This window comes from Camelus dromedarius, chromosome 4 (assembly GCF_036321535.1).
Source record: "Camelus dromedarius isolate mCamDro1 chromosome 4, mCamDro1.pat, whole genome shotgun sequence".
Lineage (NCBI taxonomy): Eukaryota > Metazoa > Chordata > Mammalia > Artiodactyla > Camelidae > Camelus > Camelus dromedarius.
This window is the reverse complement of record NC_087439.1, coordinates 81,394,589-81,410,158: the sequence shown is the minus strand read 5'-3', so window position 1 is coordinate 81,410,158 and position 15,570 is coordinate 81,394,589. Positions and strand designations below refer to the sequence as shown.

Below are 15,570 nucleotides of genomic sequence, written 5' to 3'. Positions count from 1 at the left end.
CAGATTCTTCACATTGATGCTTCTCAACTTCTGGTTGAGAATCTTAAAAAAGGAGGGTTAGTGGGATGAGATACAGTCCTTATTGTCCTTATTGCTACAAATAGCCTTAGGCTATAACTGATATTATTTTCTCCTTCTACCATCCATTCCAAATTGGCTCCATTTTCCACTAACATTTCTACTGATCATGATGGTTTGCCTGGTGGTATGACTGAGATCTTCTCTAAGGAGTCTGAGTCCCTGGTCACTGTGTACTTACCAGTGTGGTTGCTTTTAACTGTCCATTCATAGTTAAAAGTAAGCATATTCTGAATGTATTCTTCCTGCCCTCATTATACAGCAGCAACCCTTAATCCCCCTTATAATCAAGTCAGTTAACTCCTGGCAGTGTGGTCTTTCCCTATTGATCTGCCAGCATGCGGAGCCCAAAATGAGTAGGTAACAGCCATAGCTTTGGATTAAATGGGATTCTTACTGTGCCCCCTGGTGAAAAGCTCCTCCTTTGGAAAATAGGATCTCTAGACCCACTAAATCTAAATTGAGGGGTCAGGAAGCACAAATTCTCCAGGTGGGTTGTTGAGAGTAATAATGAGTGGGGGGCATTCCTACTTCTATTTCTTGATTTCCAGACTCATGTATTCTCTATAAATGTTGGTTTATGCTATACATTGTGTATTGAAGGGCACCCAATCCCTAATGAGATCACCTCTGAGCTGCACCTTTAAAGGCAATTGGAACACTTTATCAGGCCATCAGCTTTGAGGTGATACCGTATATAGTAGGACCAATGGATCCTTTGATCTTATGCCCTTAATGTACCTCCTTTGCTGTAAAGTGGGTTTCTTGTTCCATGATGATGTTATGTAAGATTTCATGTTAGTAAATCATATACTCTTAAGAGCCCTCAGATAGCAATGCAGCCAAGGCACTGTGGACAGGAAAGGCCAAAGCAAACCAAAAATATATGCTAATTTCAGTCAGAATTAATTGCTGCCCTTTCCAGGATGGAAGGGCTCTGATGTAATCAACTTATCACCAAATGACTGGTTGGTTTCCCTAAGGGATAGTACTCTATCAGGGGCTGGGCATTAGTTTCTGCTGCTGACCAGTTGGACATTAAGCAGCATAGTGGCTAAACCAGCCTTGTTGAAAGGGAGCCCCTGTTGTAGGGTGCATTCATAGCTTTTATCTCTGCCACCGAGGCTGTTATTCATGGACCCTTTATAGAAGTATTTGGATAGCTGAATACAGAGATAGGCTGGCATCTACTGGTTAAGTTACCCTGTGTGATTGTTTAATGTCTCTTTGGTGGAGTTCTTTGGTGAGCATTAACATGTGAAACATCTTCACGCTTTGTCTGTACTTCTGTATGACTGCTCATAAACATCTTCCATAAATCATTTCTCCCTGATCTTCCAGGCTTACTCTTTCCAGGCTCCTGACCATCCATCCAAACCATTTGCCACCATCTATTGATGGTGTCCATTGATCTGCTTTTCTCTCCACACAAAGTGGATAATGAGGTGCACTTCTCAAACTATGCACAGTGGAGGATTTCATCTCACTACTGTCTTTCAGGGCAGTTCCTTAGTGGGGCTACAGTGCAGCAACAGTACATTTTCAGCTTGTACCAATGTACCAAGATGATCCATCCATGAATCAGGTCCAGGTTTTTTCCTCTTCTTTCAACTGGTCACAGGGAATACTCTTAAGGTCTGCTCTTATTATTTGTTGCTTTTTATTTGGCTATACCACTTCTATTTTATGATGGATTACTGCTGTAACTTCCTGATCTTACAACTTCATGGGTATGATAGCTCCTAGCTCATGATGGCTTGCTCTGGTTGCATAGTTCCCTTGATGACTCATAGTCTTTATTATTATTATTTAACCCATATCACTGTATCAGTTATCTATTGCTATATAACAATATACTTAAAATAATAACCATTATTACTTATGAGTCAGTGGTCACTTGAGTGGTTCTGCTTATCTGGGCTAGGCTTGGCCAGTTGTGGCTGGATTCTTTGATTTTCTCATGCACCCATGGTCAATTGGTAGGTTGGCCAGCAGTTGGCTGGTCCACGGTATCTTACTTGTATGACTAGCCATAGCCTGGCTAGTGGTTAGGGTGATGAGGGTGATCGGCCATGTTTTTTAGTCACCTGGCGGGTTAACCTGGAATTATTCACATAGCAGTGGCAGAGTTCCAAGAAAGTGAGTGAAAATTTGCAAGGTGCCTTTAGCCTTAGGATCAAGGCTTACATACTGTTATGTCTGTTACATTCTTTTGGGGAAAGGAAATCACAAGGCCAGCTCCTTTAAGGGTTGGGAAATGGATTTCATTTCTTGATAGGAAGCTTGGGTAGAAGGAAGGGAATAGTTTGGAATATTTTTAAAACAGTTTTATTGAAATATAGTTTACATACCATAAAATTCACCTGTTTTCAATGCACAATGTATAAATGTATAATTCTGTAATTTTTGGTAAATTTGTTGAATTGTGCAGCCATCACCATAATCCAGCTTTAGAACATTTCTGTAACCCCCAACAAGAGCCATTGTGCAGTCTACTGTATTTCTCAAATGCTAGAAATACTGCATGAGCCATATACTCTTCTGCTTTATCCCATCCTAGCTCACTACAGATGAAAAAAAATCTCAGTGTTGTAACACTCTAGGATACTGGAGATATTACCACTAGCAATGGAATTTCTGTTGTCATTGCCAAACAAGTGATCCAATTCCAGAATCCTGTCCTTAGAGTGTGCTTCTTAGGCCCACTTTTAGTACCAGTTGTTGTAGATTAAGCTTTCTAGAAACAAACCCTCAAATGGAGATTAGCGTGCAAGTGATTTATTTAGGAGTTATTCCCAGGGGATACCGAAAAGCATGTGGGTAAAGCTAGATGCTGAAGTGCAGAAAATGAAGAATGAGTGTGATTTCAGGCAAAAACCTGGTCTCTAACCCAAAAAATTGCAGAAATTAGGCTTCATCCTAATCCCTGAGTGAAAAATCTGTTATATAAATTTCACCTTAAAACTGTTCTAATCCAAGGCAAGGAAGTTGGGCTCCTGCACTCTAGCACCTGACCTTACTTGTGACTCTTAGAGTGTGGGCAAAGTATCTCTAGCAGTATGAGGATAGTCCTGTGAAGGAAAATCCTAGATACTGGCTATCAAAAACATACTTAAATTGGTATGGAAGGGAGGACACAAAAAATGAGGTCAGAGGGAATCTGAGTGGAGCATCTTCGTTTCTACTTACAGGCTTTATTCATGATGGTTCTCCTAAAATTAGCACTTTTAATTAAAGTGTGAGCATTTTTTTGAATGGACTGACTCTACTTAATATAGGTCCAGGTATTTGGGAATAATAGAGGGGGGAAATGCCACTTAAGAAATTTTAAATTGGGAGAAGGGTATAGCTCAAGTGGTAGAGCGCATGCTTTGCACGCTCAAGGTCCTGGGTTCAATCCCCAGTACCTCCTCCAAATAGAAATAAACAAATAAACCTAATTACCTCCTCCTCATTAAAAAAAAGAAAGAAAGAAAAGAGAAATTTTAACTTAAAATTTTGTGTTCATGAACTTAATAACTATGAATTGAAATAATGTAAATAGTAAATAGTACTTCAAATTATATAGATTATAGGAACTTTCTGGGTTTTGTTTTACTTTTTAAAGCTTTTCAGTATCAAGTTTTGAATACTTCTTAATTCATTTGGTCTTAGTAGCTGAATCATTTCATCTGGTCTTGCTTTTGGCTAAGAAAAGCTATATAATTTTGCTGTCTCTGGTTTGACTTCTGTATAAAGAAAATACTCCTTCATTTTTTATGTAATTATCAGGATTATGGATTGGATTGGCTTTTGACTTGGTAATGAAAGCTTATTTTTATGATCCTCATTTGCTTGTCACTGACCTCTTGAGGCTTTAACACCTTGTAGCCTAACTTCCAAGTAAATCAATGAAATTTGGCAGTTGAAATGTAAGAATTTTAATGACAATTATTTAAAATTAAGAGTTATATCTTTATACACATGTATTTAATTAAATTCTTAACTGTAGGAACAACAAAGCTATGACAGATCCCTCAAGAAAGTATTTAACCAGCAGTAGAGAGAAGCAGCTGAGTTTGAAACAGTCAGAAGAGAATAGGACATCAGGTAAGTATTTGGTCTTTGTATAAGATATTCATTTATTATATGATATATTGAAGTAGACTAGAAATAGGAACCTAAACTGGGGCATATTTCTCTACATTATTCATACTTTATAATTCAGTACTAGTTATTGGGTACCAATTTATGAAAGTATTAGAAATATAAAGGAATTTTCATTTTACTTACAAGGAATCTAAGCTTTACCTTTTCTCCTGTTTGGCTGCCTAGCTCTTTCATTTGTCAAAACATCCTGAACCATAGCGTGAATCCACAGAGTTAAAGTGGTTGAAATTAAAGTTCATCAGTGTTGTTACTTATTAGAAGTTTTATAAGATCTTGGAATTATTGTCTAAAGCAATTGTTAAAGCTCACCTTGTTTTTATAAAACCTAGAAGTTAGACTGCCCGTGAATTTTTGTTAGTATTTTCTTACACTTAATATATCTGTCTGATCCTCTGAACTCCTTAGAGATTCAGATACCTGGTATTGATTTGAATACTGTGTTCAACTTGAAATTAAATTGAAGCAAGCTAAATATGGCATTATTTTGATAAGTTGAGAGTTTAAGAGAATTTATTTGATCAGGATTCTAGGAATGGTCTCTTTAGTGTAACATTGTAACATTGGACTCCTCCTGAAAGAAGTACCTCTAATACAATTCTTACCTCTGAAATAATAATACATTATGTGAACTTACTGATTTTCAGCTTTTATAATCAACCTGTATCAGAAAATAATACTTAAAGATATAGTAACCTTAATAATGTTGAAATTAAGATACATCTTATAAAACTTGACGTGAAAGAGGAGGATTGAGAGAAGGTAGTAAGTAGTCAAGTGATAAGGTTCAAGGAACAGAATGTAGAAGGTTTAAGTGTGTTCAAGTTGCAAAGTTAATCAGTAAAACTAAACACAACTAAAATAATTGAAGAGAGGAGAACAAGAGTAGGATGATGTAAATGAGAATTTATTTCTAATTTTTTGTAAGAATGAGCCAGCTGATACTGTTTAAAATTAATAAATCAATAAATTGTAAAAACATTATTTAGTGTTATGAAGGAAATCAGAAAGACTAAGTTTTCAAAAATTGATTAGAAATTAGAAGCAAAATTTGTGGAACTTCGGGGTGGGAGAGTATTCTTTGCTGCTTATAACCTCTTCCACAGTGTTTGCTCTTTTAACATGTATATACATGTATTAATTTGATGAACAGAAAGGGAGAAAAAAAGAGTTAAATATAAACAAGCCCAATACTTAATTTTATTATTAAATGAACTTGAATGGTTGATTTAAGAATTAAATTTTTCTTGTGTTTGTTCATGTTTTAGGGCTTTTACCTTTGCAATCATCATCTTTTTATGGTAGCAGAGCTGCGTCCAAGGACTACTCCCCTGGCAACACTAACCTAGACAGGTATGCATTGGTTATATGCCTTGTGAAGAACTTGAAGAGCTCTCTTCTTCAGAATATTAAATGATGGGCTGGGCTGTGCATAATGCTCTAAAAGATTCTAGAGATTTTAAAATAAGAAAATAGATGAGAAATGACATTTTAGTTAGAAAGTATTCTAGAAATGTTTTAGTTCACATTCTTCTTTTTTACGTTTTCCAACACATGAGTAAACTGATGTCCAGGAAGGTTTGTACTGAGGCCACAGGTTGTGTCTGGCAGTGTGATCAGATTCTAGATAAGTGTATTTTCCGTCATCCTAAGTGATGAACATAATGAGGTCTCTCCTTTGGGGCATTTTAAAATTGTCTTTGTTGCCTGTGTATTTGTTAAACCACCTACCAAAAGGCATTTTCTTTAAAAAGCAGAAGTTTCACATTAGTGAGTATGTTTTACTAGAAAAGGCTAGTCAGAAATTTAATTTCTGATTCTAGAGATAACTTCAGATTGAATTTTTTGAGGTTTATTGACTCTAAATATGTAAGACAACTGCTGGGCATGATCATGGAATGCTGCACAGAAGGGCAATGTAAAAAGTGAAGGTAATGGTGTATAATAGATATGCTTTATAATAACATTAAGTCATATTTCGTTTTTTACTGGAATTTAATTCAAAGTGGTAAAAACATCTTTGATAATTTGTGTAAAATGAATAAAGTGAAATAAAGAATTTGATATTGTATATTTAGGTATATTCAGCCTTGGGTGGTATCTGTCTAGCACTTTATGACTGCAGTGGTAACCTTGATATTTGAATTTAAGAGAGAGAAATCTTGACATATTTCTACTTATTAGAAGAATCTTAAGGGAATCTAAGTTTAAAAAAAACTGCGTTTGGTTTACAATGATTTATTAAATACAATACAAATTTCTTCTCAGAATAATAGAATGAAGATACTCAGTGCACATAGGAATGATTAAGCAAGTAAAAAAAATTTTAAATGTAAAGCTGCACTCAAAGAGTGAAATTTTCCAGATTGATGAGAAAACGAATATTGAGTAAAGGCTGAAGCCACAGAGCACACGTGAAATACAGACTGGAGTCAAATATTTAGGGGTGGGTCTTTAAAACCAACATGAGATAGGGAACCAAACATGACCCCAGACCAAACCTTGGTTTCTTACATGAAGTTATATGAAGCTGGGTATCTTGAACTGCTCTCTGTGCTAGTAAGGCAAAAATACTTCTTCTGTATAAGTACCTGAGTTTGAAACCATAAATATGCTGCTTGCCTGATGCTCCCTGAGCAGAAATCAAATACCTCAAAATGTGAATTACAATGATTGGCATCTGCTTTAGTGTTACCCTGCATAAGGGCAAGAATTCTGAACCCCTAACATAAAATCTTCTGCAGATTAGAGGTCCAGACTGAGGCCAGACTGATACCAGAAGTCAGGAATAGCATGATCATAGGGTATAGGACAGAGAGGAGATGGTAAAGGTAAATGAAAATAAGAGACATATGATGGGCCATCCTCCGTGTCTTAATAGCATTTTGGAAAAAAGGACTAAGGAGAATAAAGGTAAGGAATTTATCAAAGGAATAATGGATGAAAATGAAGGAAGTCCACACATTGAAAAGCTTCAACAAATGCCAAACAGCAAATTATATATATGTATATTTATATGTATATATGTGTGTATATATATATATGTATATTTTTTAAACCACATTGTAGAAGGTGATGGGTAAAGAAATTTTAAAAGCTATGAGAAAGAAAAATATCATCTATAAAAGGAAAATAGACTGATCTTTAGTAACAGTAGGACAGAAGACAATGGAGTAATACCATCAAAGAATTCTGTATACAGTTAAATTTTAATTAAAAAATGCAGACAAATAATGTTGTTTTTAGATATATAAAGACAACTTATTCAGCAAGAAGAAAACTGAGCAAAGGAAGGAGTAGAAGAAAGAAAAATCAATGAGCAAAAAAAATTAATAAAATGTTAGACAATAAGAAGAAATACAGGAGTGGAGAAGTGTACAGGGAAATTAAAACATTTTAAGTTCCTTTTTTTGTTTGTTTGAGAGGAGGCCATAGTTAACTTAGACATTTTAAAAAGTTAAGATGACTTTTCAACTTTTGGCCAAGATGGAGTAACAGGGACCAGATTACCCTCCTTCATGAAACAGCTAATAGCCTGGACAAAGTATCTTAAACAGTGAATCTCAAGATGTTGGACATGAGGCAGTGAAGAACGGTGATCCCTGAGAGATGGCAAACAAATAAAATTAGCCTTATGACTGCCTCACCTTGCTTCTTAAAAGTGAGAGTTTCTAGGCTGCCACACAAGGAGGAGGAACCAGGCAGAGCCAGCCCTGTGCTCCTCCTGAGTTGAGGAAGTGGAGCTAGGAGTCTGGGGAAGCCACTGTGGCTAGAATTCACAGAGCAGAGTACCAGAGGGGAAAGCTGCACAGAGAAAGAATTGCAGAGATCTGCAGAGGGTCCCCCTTGAGCTTCATCTGAGTGCTGATCAGCATATGCAGGTAAGGGAACTGGTCAAGGCCAGGAGGAGAACCATCTAGAAGGATCTAAGGAAATAATGCTTGGAGTTCACATAAAGCCAGGCATAGTTCCTTTTTCTATGCAGCAATTTGAATGATAAGAAAGGTCTTGCCTTACTAGTAAGGAAAAACTATCCCTTGATGAATTGCTGCTCTGGTCCAATATAACAAACCTTAAAAGCAAGACCCCAAAAGATCAAACTGTTTCCAGGTAACCTGACTACATCCCAGAACAAAATTTGAGAATGTTTATAGAAATCAAAAATACTTAGCACCCCACAAGATAAAATTCACAATGTCTGGCACCCAAGAAAACATTATTAGACATACAAACAAACAGGGCAGTACATCTCATAAGGAAGAGAAAAATTAATCAGAAATACTGACTCAGAAACATCACAGATGATAGAATTAGTAGACAAGGATATTAAAAGTTATTAACCCAAATCAGTAATGACATTAAATATAAATATATTAAATATTCCAGTTAAAGAGAGAGACTGGATTTTAAAGGAAGAATAAAGATCTATATGCTATTTAAAAGAGAGACAACTAAAATACAAAGATAAAGGTTGGAAGCAAAAGAATGAAAACAGATAAATCTTGCATTGTCCAAACTACAGTGTTTAGGAGTACATAGTAAGGAATAAAACTGATAGAAAGCTAATAATTTTTAGAGTAGAGAAACAGGGTTGTGATTGGGCAGGGGCACTTGTAGGTTTTTGACATTGTTACTTATATGCTTACTTTATAAAAATTTGTTAAGCTCCACACTTGATTTTTACTTAATAAACTTTACTTTTTAGAGTGTTTTAGGTTCACAGCAAAATTGAGCAGAAAATGCAAAGAGTGCCTACTACTCCCATCCTCCCTCACGCACATAGCTTCCCTCACTATTGACATCCTGCACCATGTTTTACACATTTGATTTTTATACACTTTTCTGTGTTCTATTTCACAGTTTTTTTAAAAGTAGAAAACCAAATAGTGGCTAACAGATAGCCTAGCCAGACAATAAGCCATTGGGGATAATTGACTTTTCCTTATAAAAAAGTAAATCATATTTCAGCTTTATAGGATACAAAAAAGTAAACATCCAAGCAGATTAAAGACCTGAATAAGAGGGAAAACAAATTTTAATCATTTAGTAGAAAATACAGGAAAACATTTCTCTGATCTTACATTACAGGGTGGTTCTTAAACAAGACACAAAACTTGAAACCATGAAGAAAAGATTGTTCATCTTTGGTAATAATCAGGAAAATGCAAACTAAAAGAATGATGAGATCATGTTTCACTCATCAGAGTGATAATAATGTAATGGAGACCATGTGAAGAATGGAAATCCACTGTTGGTGGAAATTTAAATTGGTATAGCCTTTTTGGAAAACAGTTACACTATCCAGAAAAATTTAAAATGAAAATTGAAAAATGCTTCTAACATTTTCACTGCTAAGCATATAAGTTAGACTAAGTTCTTAAGGAGTTTGGGCAAAAATATTTGTTGTGTCATTATTTGTAATAGTGGAAAAAATTCACTGCCTAAATGATTTCAAGACTAGGTAAACTAATGTATGGTAGCCATTAAGTGGATAAAAGTGAATGAAAAGCCATTTTTCTCAAACCATGAACATGGATTATTTTGGTTGGATGTTAAGTAGGGTGCAGTATTATATGTCTCTTCAGCTCTATTAACAGATTTGATAATTTACATTTGTGAAATTTTTCCCCAAGTGATCATCATCATTGATATTTCCTCAAATTTAGGTTATTTTTTTTTTTCCTAGGCATTGACTTCTCTGAATCTACTAGGGGAAAAGGTAGTATTCAAAATTGTTTTGCTTTTTCATTATTTACTCTTTTTTATAGGACTAATATTTCAAGCCAAACTCCCTCTGCCAAAAGAAGTTTGGGATTTCTTCCTCAGCCAGCTCCTCTTTCTGTTAAAAAACTGAGGTGTAACCAGGATTACACTGGCTGGAACAAACCAAGAGTGCCCCTTTCCTCTCACCAACAGCAACAACTGCAGGGGTAGGTAAATTCTTTTATTTTGCTTTGTTTTTATAAAATGATTCAACTAAAGTGTGCTTTACCTGGTATTTAAAAAAGGATAAAAGGAGTCATATTAATTATAGTTCTCAAATATTTACTCGCATCCGTAAATACTGTTAAGTATGTTATCTGGTCTCTAATTTTTGAACTTTGAGGAAATATATATATATTATTTTATATATATATATAAATATATACATTTATATATATATATAAATTTTTGAACTTTGAGGAAATATACATATATATTTTATATATATATATATATAAATAATATATATATATATAAAACATTCATCATAAAGTGGAAAATGCGTATTCTTCAATCCCATATGCTTCATCCATCTCCTGAGATACTTTAGCAGTAAGTATTATTTATATCCTCCCCAGCCCCTTTATGCTTATAGTTTTATTAAACACACAAAAATGAGATTATGGTATAATGACTGAAATAATTATAGCAGTCTTACCTAAAATGTTTATATGCCAGAAACTGAGCTTAAGAGTTTAAATGAAATTTTTTCTTTAAATCCTTTCAACAGTTCTATAAACTAGGTGTATTAAAAATCTGCTTTTATAAAGATGAAGTAACTAAGGCTTAGAGAAGTTAGTTAACTTGCTCAAGGTGTTATAGTCAGTAGTACAGCAATAGTAAATCTAGGCAGTTGGACTCCACTTGTATTTTTTTCTTCAAATTTTATTGAGATATAATTGACTTAATGTACTGTATAAGCTTAAATTGTACAGCATAATGATTTGACTTAAATATATTATGAAATAATTACCACAGTAAGTTTAGTGAATATCCATCATCTGATGTAGATACAAAATAAAAGAAAAAGAAAAAAATATTTGTTCCTTATGATATGAACTCTTAGGATTTACTCTCTTAACAACTTTCATATATAACATAGGGCGGTGTTAATTATTAATTATGTTGTACATTTATAGCCCTAGTATTTATTTATCTTATAACTGGAAGTTTGTACCTTTTGACCACACTCATCCAATTTCCCCTCCCCCTACTCTCTGCTTCTGATAACCACAGATCTGATCTCTTTCTTTGAGTTTGTTTTTGAAGTATAATTGACCTACAACATTGTTGGTACTGGTGTACCACATAGTGATTCAGTATTTTTGCACATTGCATATTATTGCCACGTCCACTTGCCTTCTTAATCACTATGCCATGTTACTTGTCTGCTCCCTAATTCTTTCCATCCCACATTAATTATGGGCAGCCTCATATATTAGTACATAACCTTTAGCCATGCTAGTATGCGTTTAGATTTCCCTTTTTTTCAATTACAGTCCAGGCTAGAATCAATATTTATATATATTTTTAATCTTTATTTAAACTTTTCTATGGGATAAATTCCTGAAAGTAGAATTGTTAAGATTAAGGAAGACACTTTGAAATTTTTGATTACTCTTACCAAACTGCTCTCCCCAAACCTCCCAGCTTGCTTGTTTTTAATCTTACTTAAATTACTGGGGTTGGATTGGGTTGGGTTGGGTTGGGTTTTTAACCTCCCTTAATGGAGGCACCAGGAATTGAACCTAGGACCTCATGCATGCCAAGCACACACTCTGCTACTGAGCTATATCCCTCACCCCGCTAAATTACTGTTTTTATACTGGCTTTTAGATACCTTTTTACTTGAGTGAGTCATGTCTGCCAATTTGGCTTATCCATAATAGTTTATATGCTTCAGCTTCAGGTTTCAGCAGGAAACAACAGAAAATTTGTAGTGAAAACATATAACTTTCTTCTCTGCTTACCTATTTTTGCTGAGCCTCTTCTTTCCTGTTCTGTCTTCTTAAATGTTTACCTTTCAGTTTAATTCTTAATTTCCTTTGTTTTTCATTCTAATTGTTCTGTCTGAAATTATCTTGCTGCTTCCTTACCAGTCAGCATTCTTATGTTAGTCTATCCTATTTTATAGCCATTTGTCATCCAGCTCTTATTTCTGTCTAACTTAACCTTACTTGTTTCACTTTCTTGGTGCTTCCTGTTGTGTATTTTGTAGTCTACTTTTGTTCTGTGTCATTCATCTCCTTTCGAGTCCTTTGACATCCTTATGAGTTACCCACCCTTGGTGCTCCTGGCTCCCTGTCTACCTCCAGTGTTTCTTTAATTTCTGTATAGTGTCTGTCCCCATCCCTAGAAATGCAGCTTTCCTTTTTTCAGACTTCTTACAGGAATTAGAATGTATTATTTTAAGTGGACCAAGAACTCAGGACTAAGGACTCCTTTAAAAATAAACAAACAAAAATACTGAGTAGGAAACTGCCAGGGCTAGAGGATGATGGAGGCTACCTAATTCAGTGTTCCTCACAGGTCCCTCCAAAAACATAAAATGAATGAGAAGTGAAAAGAAAAGCACATATAAGTTGTATTCTAGGATACAAAGAATACCATCCCCTTTAAACTACTTTCTAAGTAGAGGAGCAAACCAGATTCTAGCAGCATGCCTGTTTCTGACTTCTTTAAGCCTGTGGGTGCTGAGAGTCAGGAACAGGAGGCTTAAGAGATTCCATGAAAAAAGAATATAGGAATATAAGACTAAGATGAAGTACAGAAAAAAAAAATCACTCAGAAAGAGAAATTCAAATACTTAGTAAATACTAAGTATCAAAATACTAAATGTAAGTCTGGATCTTAGTAGTTTGCAGCACTGATCAAGGCAAGGGGCTTGAAAGTAAGTGGTATCTGAAGTAACAGTCTCAAAGAATCATTACTTGTAGGGGAAAGAATCAGCCAAGTCTAGAGACTTGGCTTAGAAGCAAAAGAAAGAAATGAGAGGAAAATTAAGGATTGTGCCGAAATAAAAGGTAACAAGACATGCCAACCCCTCTTCTCTCCTACCATCACCACCCATTAAAGAAACTGCACTTTATTAAGCTAAAAGAAGATGGTGTGCTTAAGAACCCTACCCACAAATTGAGTAGGAATGTTAAAAAGCAGGACACTTCCATAAAAACTAGAAGAAAAGAAAACATGAATCAAAATATTTAGGCTAATAAAAATTCTGCCACCAAAACCAACATGAACTATAAGAAAACTGTTAATATAACACTTAAAACTGAATTAAGTATTTGAAGATATGAAAAGCATTTAAAGACTTGTAAAAAGCACCATGAATCAGGCATTCAAACTAAAAATCAAAATGGATAAGTGAAGAAATGACAGTCGCTTGAACTCAAAAATGCTAGAGAGGAAAAAGACAACATCATATCAAAAATTAAGTCTAAATTAAAGTTCCCAAAGGGGAAATAAATTCAAATGAAAATTTAATAAGGGGCTTTGAAAAAACAACCAAGATAGGAAAATGAGATAAAGAAAGAAGTGTGAATGGTCAGAGAGAGTGGTTGAATTGAAAAACAGGCAAGGAAGATCCCATATTCCATATAACTAGAATCTCTGAAGAAGAAAATCCAAACAATGGAACAGAACTAGTATTTAAAACCATAACCCAAGAAAACTTTCTGGAAATGAAGTCATTGAATTTTTACATACAAAGAGCTCTCTAGAGACCTGGAAAATTGAATGAGCAAGACATCTTAGTATAACTGTAAGACTTTATAAAGATAAGGAAAATTCTCAGTGCCTTCAGTCAAAAGATGAAATAGCTTACAAGGGGGAGAGGAATAGATTGACACCAGACTTCTCCAAGTTGTCATTCAAAGCAAGGCACCAAAGAACATTGTTTTCAAGAACTTGATGAAAGAATGAACAAAGATTTTTTGCCAATCCAAGCTGACAAGTATGTGGGCTAGAAAAAAATAAGTTTTGAAGCGGAAGAACTCCGAATACTGTACACATGCGCTCCTTCTGAGGACTCTACAGGGTATGAGCTGTATCAAGCCAAGACGTAGTGGAGACATTGACAAAAGATAGATAGTGAATATTTCATATATTCAGCTGTAGAGCTAAGACTTAAACACTGGTGGGAACACATATATAAGGATGGTATATAGACATTATGTGTTCTGACAAGGAAGTATGATTGCAACTAAAAGAAAATAGAAGGAGAGAGAAAGAAAGTAGAATAATTTAATTGACTGGGTCATAAGTAATAGGTGTGAGTCAAAGAATACCTTTTAAAATGGATGGACTAGATAGTAAAAAAAAAAAAAAAAAAAACCACCAAGAAACAAGGATTGTGGGGTGGGTAGAGCTCAGTGGTAGAGTGCATGCTTAGCATGCGTGGAGTACTGGGTTCAATTCCCAGTACCTCCATTAAAAAATAATAAAACATTTAAAAAAGAAAGAAATGAGGGTTAAGGGCACTATTAAAAAAGTATAAATATAGATATAACCACTAAAACAAAAAGCCTTTCTTAAAACCAAAAGAAATATTTCTAAAATATACTAAGTAGATAAGTAAAATTATAACACAGCACGACAGAGTTTGTCCAGATATGTCAGCCACATCAAGAAACATGAATGGGCTAATACATCTAATAAGAGAAAAATATTTTCAGGGGTGAGGGTATAGCTCACTGGTAGAGTGCATGCTTAGCATGTGCAAAAGTAAGTCTCAATAAATTTTTGAAAGTTGAAATCGTGTAAAGTATCTTTTGCAACCACAATCGAATGAAGCTAGAAATCAGTAACAGATGGAAAACTGGAAATATGTGAAAGTTAAACAATACACTCAATCAAATTCTAGGAGATGAACAACATACCGAAGCTAATGGGATGCAGAAAAGGAGTACTAAAAGGGAAATTTCTAGTAATAAATGCCTACATTTTTTAAAAAATGTGTTGATGATGATGTGGAGAAATTAGAATTCTTGTACATTGCTGGTGGGAATGTAAAATGTGCAGCTGCTATGGAAAACAGTATGTCAGTTCTTCAGAGAATTAAGAGTGGAATTACCATATGATCCAGCAAGTCTTGGGTACATATCCGAAAGAATCGAGAGCAGTGACTTAAACAGATATTTGTACATCCATATTTACAGCAGCATTATACACAATAGTCAAAAGGTGGAAGCAGCCTAAGTGTCCACCAATCAATGAGTGGATAAACAAAATGTATTATATACATACAATGGAATACTGTTCAGCCTTAAATAGTAAAGAAATTCAGACAGATGCTGCAGTGTGAATGAACCTCGAAGACATTATGCTAGGTGAAATAAACCAGTCACCAAAGGACAAATAGTATGATGCTGCTTATATGAGTTACCAGCTATAGTCAAATTCATAGAGTCAGAAAGTAAAATGGTGGTAGCCAGGGCAAAGGGAATGGGGAATTATTGTTTAATGTGTACAAAGTTTCAGTTTGGGAAGTTGAAAAAAATTCTGGAGATGGATGATGGTGATAGTTGCACAACAGTATGAATGTACTTAATGTCTTTCCAGCTGTGCACTTAATGGTTATTT

General features: G+C 34.8%; 1 protein-coding gene across 3 annotated transcripts in view; it reads left to right on the top strand.

The window, feature by feature from the left end:
- The window catches only part of USP37 (ubiquitin specific peptidase 37), a 77,257-nt gene that overhangs the window by 22,699 nt on the left and 38,988 nt on the right, over positions 1-15,570 (top strand). For all 3 annotated transcript variants that reach the window (XM_010988326.3, XM_031452174.2, XM_031452173.2), the window contains 3 exons: positions 4,070-4,167; positions 5,493-5,577; positions 9,993-10,154. In XM_010988326.3, coding sequence (XP_010986628.1) covers positions 4,070-4,167; positions 5,493-5,577; positions 9,993-10,154 — 345 coding nt within the window. The remainder of the gene's footprint in view (positions 1-4,069; positions 4,168-5,492; positions 5,578-9,992; positions 10,155-15,570) is intronic.